Raw genomic sequence first — 15,042 nt, 5'->3', positions numbered from 1 at the left:
ACCTGAATTCTCATAACAAAAAATAATACAACCGAGTACTCCGAAGGCAACAGTGATCCCTTAAGAAAATTGTCAGAAATGTGAGGTATCAATATTTAAACAAGAAATAAACTAGAGTAAAAGGGCTTCACTCCATTACTGTAACTGTCTCCCAGGTTAGAGTCACATCAGTAAAAACTGAAGGAACAGAACTATCTATCACTTTTGTTTATTCACATTTAATTCCTACCACTGGTGGTCAATAATTGAAACACTTGTAAAAACTTTAAATACAAAAATTTATTTATCATTCAAAAGTATTAAATCAAAATTCACAATTTTACTTTGAAGAAAAATGATTATTACTTGGAATCAAAATTCACAATTTTACTTTGAAGAAATATTACTATTACTTGAAAACACAAATCTTAATTAATTCTCAAATCAAATTATGAAACAAACTTAAATCCCCAAAATGTTAATATGTGAGTCAAAACTGAGTGAACATCTTGAAAAAGCTAATGGAGTTTAAACACAAAAACTATTAAATTCAAAAAGAGTTAAATAATTCAGATGACATTAAGAACACACTATTACACAAAACATGAAAATGAAATGTAATGTAAATTCACTAAAGCAAAAATCACTTAATATATTGACCGGTCTACTAATCACTTATTTAAACACTTCAGATTATTTAAACACTTCACATTATACCCTACAAATCATATCCTTCATATTATACCCTTCAAATCACACCTTCAAATTATACCCTTCAAATCATACCCTTCAAATAATGCCCTTCAAATTCTACCATGGTATAAATGTCAAGTACAATACCTGCTAATTGCAGTTCTGGCCTTTGCCAAAAAATACCTTACTTGTTTTGGTGCCACGAAACACTCAGAATTCACAGTCTTATTCAAATGCAACTCCAAGATTTCACAACAAATATAGCAAACACTAAAGAGTGCCCAGTATAAAAATAATCTACATTACTTTACAAAAAAATCTACTAAATGGGTATAAGACAGAGAGAGAGAGAGAGAGAGAGAGAGAGAGAGAGAGAGAGAGAGAGAGAGGAATTCTTCTTTTAAATCTACACCTTGGCCTCTCAATGAATATTCTAAAAGATTTTGGGACCAAGACCCAAAGAACATTCTGGACTTCCGGTCACAAGTGAAGCTGACTCTGGTCACAGTGACGCGATCAGAATGGGCTGATGCAATTGTCTCCATCAGGGCACATTCGGGAAACAAAATATGTGACCAGCAAGAGGATCTGTCTCTAAGACAACAGATGATCTCATGGCTCGAAGCATCTTAACATGAAGTTTGACCACTTGACTCTTAACAGGAAATTGTGAGCGCCCAGCATCACGATAAAAAAAAAGCATATGATCAGCATGTTTAATAAGCAGACGAAGACCGAGATGGTGATAGCCCAAAACCTGGACTGGTAAATCAAAACAAAAGATGTCTCGATGACAAATCAGCCAGCTGGTAACAAAGCCATAAGAAGAGACACATGGCTTAATCTCTGCTCTCTCTTTCTCGCTATAGTTCTCTAAAGAAACATGTCATTAATTTCTTGTGAAATCCTTGTCAAATAATAATTTGCATAAAAGACATTTTGCAAACTAATATTAATGTTTCTACATCATCATTAAATATATAACTTGTACAAAGAAAATTATATAAATATTTCAACATCAGAACATTACATATACGTAGAAAATCCATATATATAATATAAATATATATATATAGATATATATATATATAATATATATATATATATATATATATATATATATATATATATATATATATATATATATATATATATATATATATATATATATATATATATATATATATATATATATATATATATATATAAATATCAAAATATCAGCAACAGTCACGTGTGGAACAGAAATAAATTTCTGATTCACATCAGGATGTGAGTCAGAAAATGATTTCTGTTCCACACGTGATTAAGTGTTGGTATTTCTAATATATTCACTAAAAAAGGATAATCCGAATGAAATGCTGTCAATGGGGTCACTGGTGAGTCGGGAAGTTGGCGAAAACACGCTGGTATGCAAGCAGTTGGCCGGCCCAGGTAAAGCCTTAAGTACAGTGGTACTCAGGTTCGAACTTCTTCCATGACTTGAGTGGCCTGGTTGGCAGTGGTCTCGTCTTTCAATTGAAAGACCTGGGTTCGATCCTGATGTGAGTCAGAAATTTATTTATTTATTTATATATATATATATATATATATATATATATATATATATATATATATATATATATATATATATATATATATTGAGAGAGAGAGAGAAGAGAGTAGAGTCTCTCAGTGTATGTGAGAGAGAGATAACACTGATATGGCCACTAATCACTGGTTATCTCTCCTCATTATATCTTGAGATCTTTGAAATCACTTGTTTACTGTGATGTAGTTCTTCAGTGGCGTCTCTCTCTCTCTCTCTCTCTCTCAACAATTAATTGGATAAGAGGTTTATGAAAAGGCCTCAATATCTGGAGAAGGAAAGCAAGTGAATATTTATTGTAAATCATCTAAACTCTGGATGTCCTAATCATCTTCTTTATTTTTTCTGCTTTCCCTCTTATGATGGCATTGCCACTTTTATAAGATGAAATCCACCCTTACTCATTTATCTTTATCCCTCAAAATCGAGGGGTAGCAAAGCAGTTGCCTCACAAGTGGCACTCGGGAAGTCTTATCATGACCCTGTCGAGTGCTCATTTCCAAACCTCTTGTTAATCATCAAGCCATGATAACATAACTGGTGACACTCATATTCCCCCCCTCCCCCCCCCCAACCCTGCCCTGCCTCTCAGTCATCCACTTGAACTCTGGTCTGATGAAAGAGACACAACTCCCTTGAATAGTGGACTGAGTCATGCGTCTGACTAATGGATCGTCGTGAGAACTGGGTATATAAAGACCCAGAGCTGCAAGGGCAAGCCAAATCAGTGGGTCGTCTTAACAGCAGAATGGTGACTGTAAGTATTTTAGTCACCTTTCTCTTAACAGTTGGGAATTTTGCCCACTGTCAGGACTTGGAGAATTATTTCGTCGTCAAGATGGAAGAGCTACTGGAGAATCAAGAAGCAGCCTTAAACCAGCTAAAGAAGCAAGAAGCAGCCTTGAAGGGTAATGCAGTGGTTCATGCTCAAGTTTTCATTTCTTTTTTGTGATCCATATTCTCGACATAGTCACTATATCTTTTCTTTTTTTTCTTTAAAGATAAAACAAGCATTTGTTGTCATAACTAACTCTTAAGCCATTCAAGATGTTTGTTCATTTTCATTTCCACCTGATCTCACTTCACAGCCTCCTTGGGAGTGGTGCCATTTACTCAAGCACGCTTTCCTCTTGGACTCCATTGGCCAGATTTCCCAAAATGGCAGTCTGGGAATTTTGTTAAAGAGAACAGTTGAGTTCTCTGCATTATGCAGGAAATGTCGTCATCTGAATCTGAGTTTTTACAGTTTCACTGTTCTTCAATTCCTCTTCAGAAAATAGATTTTCTACTGAGTCTTCATTTTAATGAGTCTGCTCTCCTCTCTCTCCTTCTAAAGTTAAGTGAAGGGCGAGTCCTGGAAGACTTGTGTTTCATTGCCTGGTGGACTGGTCTCCACCATATTGACTTGTTCATTTATGGAAATTTTTTTTCAGATTGATTTTTGGCGTCATTACAGTTTCTTGATTCCTTGTTGATTATATTCTGAATAATTTTATTTGACATTACAATTGCCAGGTTTCTTTCAGCTTAATTTAATGAAAAGAAATCTATGAGAATTTTTCTCATTATGTATTTTAATGCCCTAAGTCAGACCTCTTGACCTGTGTCATATCTGCCATCTGACCTGATTTCTCAATCTTTATCTGGTTTCAGGAAATTTATACTAAGGCTGAATTGAATAGTTGTCAGAACTTGACAGCTTTCCTTTGCATGCAGCCACAGCACAGCATATGCATAGAGCAAGTTTCATTATTAGTTATGTTGGGGAATTGTGAATGAGGTTGTCACACACCTTTCTATCTCAGATTTGTAGGGAATCTTGTAAGTCATATATGTTAAAGGTCTCATGCTTCAGAACTGATGTTGGCATTTTGAATGCCTGCCTCGTGAAAAAATAGGCTAAGTGCAAGGATTGATTTGTGTTTCTTGCTATTGTTCAGCATGGCAGGTCAGCAGCCAGGAACTCTGTCTATTTTTTTATTGTCTTCCACTGACAATGTCGGCCCAATTATCTAATAATGCACTTCATCTGATTATACCTATAGACATTTTTCAGCTCATAGTTTGTGGTTTGATAAGGCAGGAAAGCTTTGATCTCATCTGATTAGGTCAGGCACAGAAAATTCAGGATTTGTAGGTTTTAATCTCAAGATTCACTGTTTTTGCTAGATTCTTTCTTTTCTGCAGCTGCCAAAAAGTGTTTCTTCTCCTTGCCTGTCATGGTGTCTGCAGATCTTTGATATTACAGACATTTTCTCAGTTTTGTAAAAATGTTGCAGCTACTTCCAGGTATTTTCATAGCCATGAAACCTAACTTTTTTGTTAGGGTTTCTGGAGTCATCCTTAGAGATGACATTATCAGCGCCATCTGTTTCTGATCTTCATCTTGGCTGCTGTTGTATTATTTTCCTGTCTTGGTGTCTAAAGACTGGAATGATCTTCATCCTTTAAAATATTACTGAAGATGATGTTTTCACTTTCCCACAGGGAACTTCATTTGTAGCTCACTCATTCCCTTCACCACAAGAGCCAGTGCGTGTGAGCTACTCGCTCTGCAGAACTTCCACATTCACACTGTCGCAATGTTATGTTGTCATATGTCCCAGCAGAGGAGCCTTCTATTCCTCGCAGTTATGTCAAAAAATGAAAGAAGTATCCTCATAGCAGTTTTTGTTCTGCTGGTTTCTCACTTTCTAGTTGGATATTTTTCAAGGACACTTACCATTTTCTTTTGTATTTTTTTAAATGATTTCTGTTTTAATTCAGTGTTTGTTCTCTTATCTTTGTCTTCTGTTTTTTTGGTGCCTCCTTTCTGGGACTTACAAGTGAACAGCAGGTAAAGAGAAAAGCCAGGCTGAGTCCAGCTCTTGGAGCGACTAATAAAATCTGTTCCACACTCTAACCAATGAATTAAGAAGAACCTTTGTACACTCTCTAGGTATATTTCTCTCTTCTTTTATTAAGATTCTGACGTTACAGGAGTTTATTCATGTCTCCCTATCAGTTATTCACACATTTCTTGTCAGTATTATTTTAAGAATAAAGACCAGTTTTTTTAAAACAATGATTTATATTTCCAGATGATGCAGGAGAAACAGGGACATATTGAAGACAAACTTCAAGGTAATTTTTTTATGTTTTACTTCCAAATATTCATGTTCAGCTGCATAACAAAAATCCTATACTTCTGGTCTTTGCTTCAGGAATGAGTCAAGTTGCTGTTAAAGTGAGCCTTGTGTCTTCAGGAATAAAGACTAATCTTTCTCCAACAATCATTTATATTTCCAGACATGCAGGAGAACCAGGTCATTTACTAAACTTCAGAAGAATTTTTATCATTTTGCTCACATGGCCTTTCTTTCCACACAAAATCCTTTTTATGCATCTTTTCCACAAGAAAGTCTAATCCCTTCACTAGAAGTCAGAGCAAAGTTCTGTAGTTGCTGTTAAGAATGAATACCTTGTGTCTTAGGAAGAAAGGGCTCTTCTTGTGGCTGAAATTATGATCATTTTAAATGCAGGAACAAAAGCTTTTCTGAAAACAATCTTCAAGAACATTTTGAATCAATTTATCCAAGTTTTTGTTTGAATAAATAGATATCTTCTTTATTAAACAATTAATATCTACATTAAACAAATACTAATGTGGCAGGTGTGAATAGTCCAGGTTTGTGATGCAGATCACTGACAAAGAAATCCTCGCAGAATGTCCATTGAGGTCGTCAAATTGCTTATTGACAGACTATACTTTCTAATATCTTTATAACTATCACAGAAGCATACATTCTGAAATGGCACAATGTCCTCCATTCAGTCACATTTCATTTAGTCAATGGCTTTGATGATGCTTCTTTCAAAGTTAACTGACCTTTCCCATCAGAACTTCACCAGTAGAGATGGAACATCTGAAAGGTTTCTGTGACTAGGATCAACTCTCTGATAGCATCTGTCACTTTCAACTGCCTCTCTTGTTTGAAGAGACTATTGTCTTCCTTTCATACTAATGATATACTGATCAATATTGAGATGATTATAGTTTTGCAAATTTGTTATAAGCTATTTAAAGTTTATTGTTTTGTTTTCTTCAGGTGCAGCACAGACAACAGGAACTCTTTGCAAGTAAGTCTATTCTCCAGAGATTATGGCAGGGGTCATGGAAAGCCTTTCTACTAAAAAAAAAAGGTTTAGGAGTGGCTGGACTCTAAAGACCCTGTCAAACATATTTCACTCTCATTTCTTAAAAAGAATTTCAATGCAACACTTAATATACAGGCAGTGGTAGTATGTGCATTACTCACATGTTGTGGATGTGCCTGGGTGGGTGTGTGCCTGTCAGTGAAAATCCAAGTGAGAAGGAATGCTTCATACTTGGAGAGGGAGTTTTAAGCATTTGGAATAATGTACAAATTAGTAGCAAATGATGGATCAGATTTTGTTTATGTTTAGAACACTCTAGAGTTTTAGTAGTATTAAAATAGTTTAACCAGACCACTGAACACTCTAGAGACCCTCCACCTAAATTATGGACAGATATGACCCTTCCTTCCACTCCATTTCTATGGGAAGACAATTTTCTTATAATCGTAATATAAAGGCTTTTGTTATATATAGTCTTCTTACTTGATGGAAAAAATGGAGACATTAGAAGATTAGAAGTTTAACTTCCAGTGTTCCTCACTCGTTTCTGAAAGTCAAATTCAGTCATTGTGGAAAACAGTTCTCAACATTAATGCCAAGCCTTTGGCATTTTCGCTGGTAATAGATAATAGTCAAGGTTATGTTTAGTGATACCGAATGATAAAGCTGACAACCAGGTCTCTTGCAAATAAGGTTTATCAGAATATCAGGGCAGGAAGAATTTTTATCTCATCATATTGATATATAGAGCTGTATATATATATATATATATATATATATATATATTATATATATATATATATATATATATATATATATATATGTTGTAACTGTGTGTGTATGTGTGTGATGTGTGTGTTGTCCAAACTCTTCATCTCGAGTACCTCCTATACATTCAGCAGGGATCCATCAGGCTGACTGCCTTGGAAGGGAGGACTTGGAATCCTTCAAAAACATATCATCAGCAGGTACGTTTTTCTTCTGGAAGGGATTTGCCGGTTAATTCTTATTCTATGATTCACTGTTTTTGTAACATTTCTACGTCAAGATTGAAAAATAGATGCTACTAAGTGTTATATTTGGTAATTTAGTACTGTAGTACAGGACTTTGATATTACTTAGACATATTCCATGTACAAGTATGAATAGGTGGAAAGCCTCTAAGAGTTCCAGATAGTGTTCATGGGATGATTTTTGCCCTTCCAGGACAACAAGAACTGGAATCTTCCCTTCGAACCAGGAAATATCCGGAGTCATCTCTTTGTTAGAGACGGGAGGAATAGGTCAGTCCTACTTGTGTTCTAGACAAGGGAAAGACAGTTCTTACAGATCAGTCTATTCTTCTGCAGGCGTGAATTGAATGACACTGAAATGTTTCTGTCCTGATCCACTAAACGAAGGAATCCCCTTTCTAGATAGTTTGTCAGTCCTGTGAAAGGTCTGACTGACAGTCGATAGGAGGAATTCCTGGAGCCACTATCAATCATGATGGTGCTTCTTTTACTCATCTTTCTATGTCAGTTTTATCTTAAGGAATATGTGGAATAACTGCTCTCTAACTACAATAAATTTTTCCCACAGATGAGTGCTCAGAGGGAAGCTACAACTGCTGTGATCATGAAGCTTGCACTTACAAGCTCTTCAAGTATGGGTGTTCCTGTGTACCTGGCTTTTTGCACGGAATGGTTCGCTTTGTGAAGGATGTATGAGAGATCATTGCAATTACTGTGTTCTTTTCTTCATCTGTTCTTCCACACTTTGCGTAAACCTGTCGTTTACTACTAGAAAAAAATTATAATTTTGCTCATGGCCTTTCCCTTTGGTCACTGTCCTTTTTATGCATCTCATCCACGATAAAGAATCACTCTAATCCCTTTGTTACCGTAGCAGTCACTCTGCAGGACCGGGTCCTGCTTCTTGTGGAATCTTTGATTCTGGCTGACAATCCCTGCAGATCACACAAATGGGAGAAAAGCTGGCAAATCAAAGTTTCTTTTTCTGAAAATTTTGAATCAATTTCTATCTATTTCTCAAGAATATGGTCATCATTTTGAGAAACAATTAAAATCTGTTAACCAATATTAATATGGCAGGTGTGAAACTCTTGCATGCTGTAGGTCGGAATTCTTTGTTGTCAATGGTTTTTGTGATCCTGGCTTCCTGACTCGACGTCAACAGTCGCTCAATGAATAGAACTTCTTCTTTACTGTGCAGTCTTCAGATGAGAGTGTTTGTTCATGGTGTGTTGTCTTCTAATCAGAGAAGCAGCATGACACTTTCTGTGATGTAGCCATATATATATACACTGTGCAGATCTTATCATGGCTCTTTCTCCTCTTCTGAAGTTAGCCCTTTCCCATTTGATGACCTTCAGCCTTAGGAAAAAACTGGTTCTCATAATAGGATCAAACAAATGGAATTCAACACTCTTCCAACAAAGCCAAGGAACTTTGTCCTTCTTTAACACAGAAATCTTATCTGACATCGTGATGGGTATGGTTTTGCAATTATTTATTAATTATATTGAAAGGTCTAATTGTTTTTATCCAGCATGCTGTCGAAGTCCTTATAATGTATGGATTGAAAAAACTCTTAGCCCTTTTGTCTCCCGAAATGACTTTCTTTCCCCATCAGAACAAAAATGACCATTCCAGAAGTGCCTCTTCTCAAAAACTGTCTTTACTCCCGAGCAGACATGGACAAGTGCGCTCTGATTCAAGGCGGAGTCAGCCCCACGCAGCATGCAGGAACTCCTGTCTGGAGTTACAGCTGCTCTTGCAACCCCTTTTTGAGGGAGATGGACGAACCTGTTCATTGTCCTCCTGGTTTTTGCACAAAATGGTTCAAATTGTGATGGTAAGACAGATTGGATTAATCGGTTTTTACTCCCCATCTTTTTTTTTAGTGTTATTTTTTACATATATTTAACAGTAAAAATGTTTTCATCATATTTTGCTTCTTCCTTTTCCTTACAATTCTTTCATATGATTTTCTCCATACCAGTTATTTTCTGGAATCGTATTATCAGTGTCATTTCATAATGCACTGAAAATGGCATTCCTTCTCTGGGTTCTGGTTTTCAAGTTTTGGAAAAACTCATGGTCTGTGTCATCATCTCATTTTGGGTCTTTTCCTTTTGAAGGAACAATCATCCATTTCTTTTCCTCCTTGTGATCCTTGTTTATTAAACTGATATGGATACACTGCTGCCAATAACCTTTCATCAGAAAATGTCAAACTCATGATTTGAAAGTTGATTAAGGAATCCAGGTAATCCTTTCTCTCACCTGCCCTGTTCAAAGAACAAGTGTCATGATTAACAATCCTTACTTTTCGTAAAATTGCTGTGGCTTTTAATGTAATGTACTCGTATCTTTTTATGTCTGTGCACCTTTTGAATGCTCGTATGATCTCATGTGAACTATTATCATACTTCAAGAACTATTCAAAGCTTTCCAGTCATGAAAATTCTCTTAGTGTCCACAAATATAGGTTTCTTTTCCACTAAACTCATTACTGGGACTGTTTGCCCGTTGAGAGTAACATTAACAATGTATTGATTTCTAAGCTTTCTGGACATGTAAAGCTGAAACTTAGCTGTATTGAAGATTGACTTACACAGCAGTGATTTTGTCACTTTCACTGCACTTTCCTTGACAAAGAGTTTGTATCCACTTTGTTTCTATTAATTTTCCTTCAAAATTTCCTAATGAGATGAAAGAGATGGCCTCATTAGGATTCTAAAACCACAGATTATATATATATGATATATACATGAACATACATTATTTATATTATAATTATATATATATATATATATATATATTATATAATATTTAAGTAAACTGTATATAATATATGGAATATGAAAAAATATATATAAGAGCCCCATATATATAAGCATATACATGTCTTCTGTGTGAAAATATATAGCTGCTCCTACTGGCCGCCATCAGATTTGGCCGCCACATTAAATTTTATATGGCCATATATTCATATATAGGAACTTTAATTCTGATCTGAACGATCTTTCAATTATCTCTGTACTGTCTTTACTCCTTAATTTGCAGACATCGACGAGTGCGCCCTAGGAAGGCGGAGTGCAGCCCCCTCGCAGTATGCAGGAACTCCGTCGGGAGTTACAGCTGCTCTTGCAACCCCACTTTCGAGGGAGATGGACGAACCTGTTCTTGTCCTCCTGGTTTTATACCGAATGGTTCACATTGTGAAAGTAAGACAGATTCCTTAATCGGCTTTTACTACCAGTTATTTTTTTTATTTTTTACATACATTTTGCTTTCTAAAAATGTTTTCATCATATTCAAATTTTCTTCCTTTTCGTCATATTCAAGTTTTCTTCATACCAATTATTTTCATTTAATCTTACTTATCATAATATCACTTCCGACCACAAGGAAAAAGCCTGCCATTCGTTCACTGAATTCTGGTTGTCTGAGTTTTGGAAAGAAATTCAGAGGAACCGTGTCATCTCTCACTTCACTTTGGGTCTTTTCCTTTTGAAAGAATATAATTATAATCATGCATTTCCTTTCCTCCTTGTGGATCCATGTTTATCAAACTGACATGGGTATATCTGCTGCTGTCAGAAAACCTTTCACAGAAAATATCAAACTCGTTTTGAATGTTGATTCAGTAGAATCCAGAGTAATCATTTCTCTCACCTGTCCTATTCGAAGAACAAGTGTCACTTTTTGAGATGAAAATAAAAACAATCCTTACCTTTTTGCAAAATTCCTGTGGCTTTTAATGTAATGTACTCGTATCTTTTTACGGAATGTGTACCTTCTGAACACTCTTATTGATCTCACTGAACTATTATCATACCTCAAGAACTATTTAAAACTTTCCAGTCATGGAAATTCTCTTAGAGTCCACAAATATAGGTTTCTTTTCCACTAAACTCATTATCCTGACGTTTGCCCGTTACGAGTATATTTACAATGTATCTATTTCTGAGTTTTCTGCCACAGGTGTGGTGAAACTTTTGTATTTAAGATTGACTTGACAACTTTTGTCACTTTCACTGCACTTTCCTTGACAAAGACTTAGTATCCACTTTGTTTCTACATAGGAGGTATTTTCTAGACTTTCCTAAAGACAAATTGCAATATATATATATATATATATATATATATATATATATATATATATATATATATATTATTAAAATCTCTTTTCTCCTTAATTTGTAGACATCTTGCAACCCCCCTTCCGAGGGAGATGACGAACCTGTGGTAAGGGAAGACGATCCTTTGTCTCTTAGAGCTTTTTCCCACAGAGTCAAAATCTGTGAACGGAGTCAGTAGAAAAGAGCTAAATTGCTTCAGTTGACTTTGTTTTATCATCATCTACTTTCTCATCTTATAAATCACCTCATGTAAGATCTGCGTTGATGTCATTTGGGGAATTTTGACTGTTGTGTAGCCCTCCTCATCAATTTTGGTTCCTCTTTATCCCTCCAATGAGATTCTCGATGGAGAAGCCCGGCGAAGGTCCTCGAGGGCCTGGGATGCGTTTTGTTGAGGGAAAGGAAGACCTGGCAGGAGATGAACGCCACCTGCCGAGAGGCAGGATGGCCATCCTGCATCCTTCTCCTTCCATCCCCTTACAGGAAATTGGTCAAGCTTTCAGTACTTATGGTAAGTTACTTCCTGACGTAAATCTGTCTAATAATAATACACCATCAGATTCAATTGAGATCTGTAGAGAGAGAGAGAGAGAGAGAAAATTAAATCAGAGAGAGATTTGGAACTTGAGAATTTTTTTAATAATGTCATGTTATGCCACAGACAAGCATAATATTTACACATACATACACACAAATTGTTATTAATTAGCATTTATCAATATATACATATGTATATATATATATATATATATATATATATATATATATATATATATATATATATATATATATATATATATGTATATGTATATATGTATATATATATATACATGTATGTATGTATGTATGTATAAAATTCAAAAATGCTATTAGTCACCAATCACCGAAGAAATATATTCACACGCTGTTCCATAAATAATGAAAAAGGTAATATTTCCAACATATCATTTACCGTAATTGCCCTTAATATTTTGATTTATTGACAAAGTTTTCTTTATTCTGATCGTTTTTCTTTATTTCTTGACTTTCAAAGGCAGCTGGGTAGGAGTGTACGAAGGGAAATGGCTGGAGAGCGGAATCCCTGTAGGAGTGGAATTATGGGAAAAAGGTTACCAAGCAGACCCTTCGAGGCGTTGTGGCGTCATTGGATGGGATTCTTCTTCTCCTTCTTTGTACAAACTGACTCAAGTTGAATGTTCATACACGGACTGGGGTCTCTGTCAATTCCAATCTACATAATCCGCAGAAGAAGTCAACATGAGGTTGATCTTCTTCTGTGTGATGCAGAACCCTGAATTATCCTTCTGAGGAGGAAGGAAAGCTTTGGATTTTGTGATTTCCCTTTTAGTCTGTAGGATTCTTCCTTCCTTCCTTATTCCTGCCTTGCTTCCTTCCTTCCTTCCTTCCTTCCTTCCTTCCTTCCTTCCTTCCTTCCTGGCCCCTTTCCTTCCTTCCTTCCTTCCTTCCTTCCTATCAAAAGATAATGATACTGTTTTGTTAAGGAAGAGAACTCAGTTGTCATTAGAAGCATATTATTATATGTTATAATATTCATTTACTTAGATTCTGCTTCTTCAAGCCTTCCTGGTTTTGTTATACTGAACTTCCTCTGCTGCACTTGTTTGGTGCTGTTCTGTGTGAACCTCTGAGGATATGTAATATTCTTTTGTGCTTTGCAAAGGTTCTTTCATAGAGATGAATAGGACCTTTTATTATACACGCTTTGTGGTTATGGGAAATGTTTGGCATAAAATAGAATTGTTATTCTATATGTGAGCTTTCAACAATATATGCATGTTAAGCACTTGGTCTTTCATTGAAATAATCCTTTTTTATATCTTCAGAAAATTTTTAAATGAATGAAAGGAAGTGAAAGAAGAGATTAAGAAATGAACAAAATGTAAAAATGAGAGGACTTTTAATAACGGGTGTGAAAGCATGGAAAGAAACATGCTGATGAAGGAAGGGAAAGGGGTGAGAAATAAAAGTTCGGAATTTCGGATTGACACTGAACATTGTGAGAAGAGATAAAATACTAAAGATAATACAGAACTATACAAGAATGTAAAAAAATATGGTTGACTGGAAATCTGAGACATCTAATTGTGAATAAAACTCTCTGTCTTGACAATATCCAGTATGTGTGTGTGGGTGTGTATGAATGTATGTATACGTAAGAGAATGTTTGGATATGGGCAGTGCCTCAGGGGCACGAGCACTGAGACACCATGTGTATTCATCAGCGACCTTGAGAGGAAAGCAAGCAAATGCCCCACACACACTGGTGATGACGTCATGTCCATTGTGCTGTCAATCTCGCCTTGCACTTGAGGTTTGCTTGCATCAAGTTCTAGCAGCCTCTGTCGATGCCTAGTGAAGAGAGAGAGAGAGAGAGAGAGAGAGAGAGAGAGAGAGGGGAGTTTAAGTTGCAAGACGAAACAATGAGACTTCTTGAGGTTGCTTTTTTGTTTTTTCTCTGTTAAAGTGAATTTATTTCGTCTTCTTCTTCTTCTTCTTCTTCTTCTTCTTCTTCTTCTTCTTCTTCTTCCTGATGTCCTTTGCGTTTAGGCGACAACGTTTCATCAAGAGGGAACTTTTGCCAAAGAAGAAATGAGGGGAAATTCTCTAGAAGGAACTCTGGGGTAACCCATCATCAGCACTTGAGGGACTGCATATGTGCCACTCCTCTCGTGAGCCTTTCTAAGCGCCCTCTTTGCTGTCTGCTGTCACTCTTTCAGCCTGCCTTTTTTTGCATAAACCCTGCCATACACACACACACACATGTGTTTATATATACATACATACATACAGAGAGAGAGAGAGAGAGAGAGAGAGAGAGAGTACACTATCATGCCACATCCCATTTATGAAAGTCCCCCGAAGACACAAGATGAGAGGCAGAGACACGAAATGAAGCTAAGAAATGATCAAATAATGAATATAATAATTGATTAAACAGTGGATTCATAGATAAAATAATCTCGAAGGAAATCTGTCAGGGCTGAAATCTTCGAGCGTCGTCGGGGACAGAATGCCTGTCTGTCTGTCTGTCAGTCTGTCTGTCTGTCAGTCTGTCTGTCAGTCTGTCAGTCTGTCTGTCTGTCAGTCTGTCTGTCTGTCTGTCTGTCTGTCTGTCTGTCTGTCAGTCTGTCTGTCTGTCTGTCTGTCTGTCTGTCTCCCCACAGACAGAAGGATTTTTTTTATCTGTTCTTTTGCTCATTGTCGAGGACACGTTGAAGATCTGGTCTTGCAATTCTTCGTCTTTATTCCTCCATATTTCCTTCAACGCTGGCAACTGCAGTTGCATGAGCCAAAACAAATCAACTGCAACAAGCGTATGTGTATGAACAAGCAAACAAATCTATGATTGCATATGTATGCATACATGCATTTGTATATGGACGCATGGGAGCTTAAAACGAAAGCAGCCAAAGCAAAGCAGAACCTCAGTCAAGGACGACTTAATTATCTCCTCGTCTCGGGGGAAGAGGAAGAA

At 36.3% G+C, this 15,042-nt stretch overlaps 1 protein-coding gene and 1 long non-coding RNA gene across 2 annotated transcripts in view; both read left to right on the top strand.

The window, feature by feature from the left end:
- The first annotated feature begins 2,915 nt into the window (after window positions 1–2,915).
- Window positions 2,916–15,042, top strand: part of LOC136854879 (uncharacterized) — a 362,933-nt gene continuing 350,806 nt past the window's right edge. Inside the window, exon 1 of the mRNA XM_067131409.1 lies at window positions 2,916–3,168. Within this exon, the coding sequence (XP_066987510.1) occupies window positions 2,928–3,168 (241 nt within the window). The 5' untranslated portion in view covers window positions 2,916–2,927. The remainder of the gene's footprint in view (window positions 3,169–15,042) is intronic.
- LOC136854825 (uncharacterized) lies at window positions 11,885–13,350 on the top strand. Its single transcript, XR_010857820.1, has 2 exons — window positions 11,885–12,057; window positions 12,580–13,350. It is a non-coding gene; the product is annotated as an uncharacterized lncRNA (long non-coding RNA).

This window comes from Macrobrachium rosenbergii, chromosome 30, assembly GCF_040412425.1.
Source record: "Macrobrachium rosenbergii isolate ZJJX-2024 chromosome 30, ASM4041242v1, whole genome shotgun sequence".
Classification (NCBI taxonomy): Eukaryota; Metazoa; Arthropoda; class Malacostraca; order Decapoda; family Palaemonidae; genus Macrobrachium; species Macrobrachium rosenbergii.
This window is presented reverse-complemented; position numbering and strand designations above follow the sequence as displayed.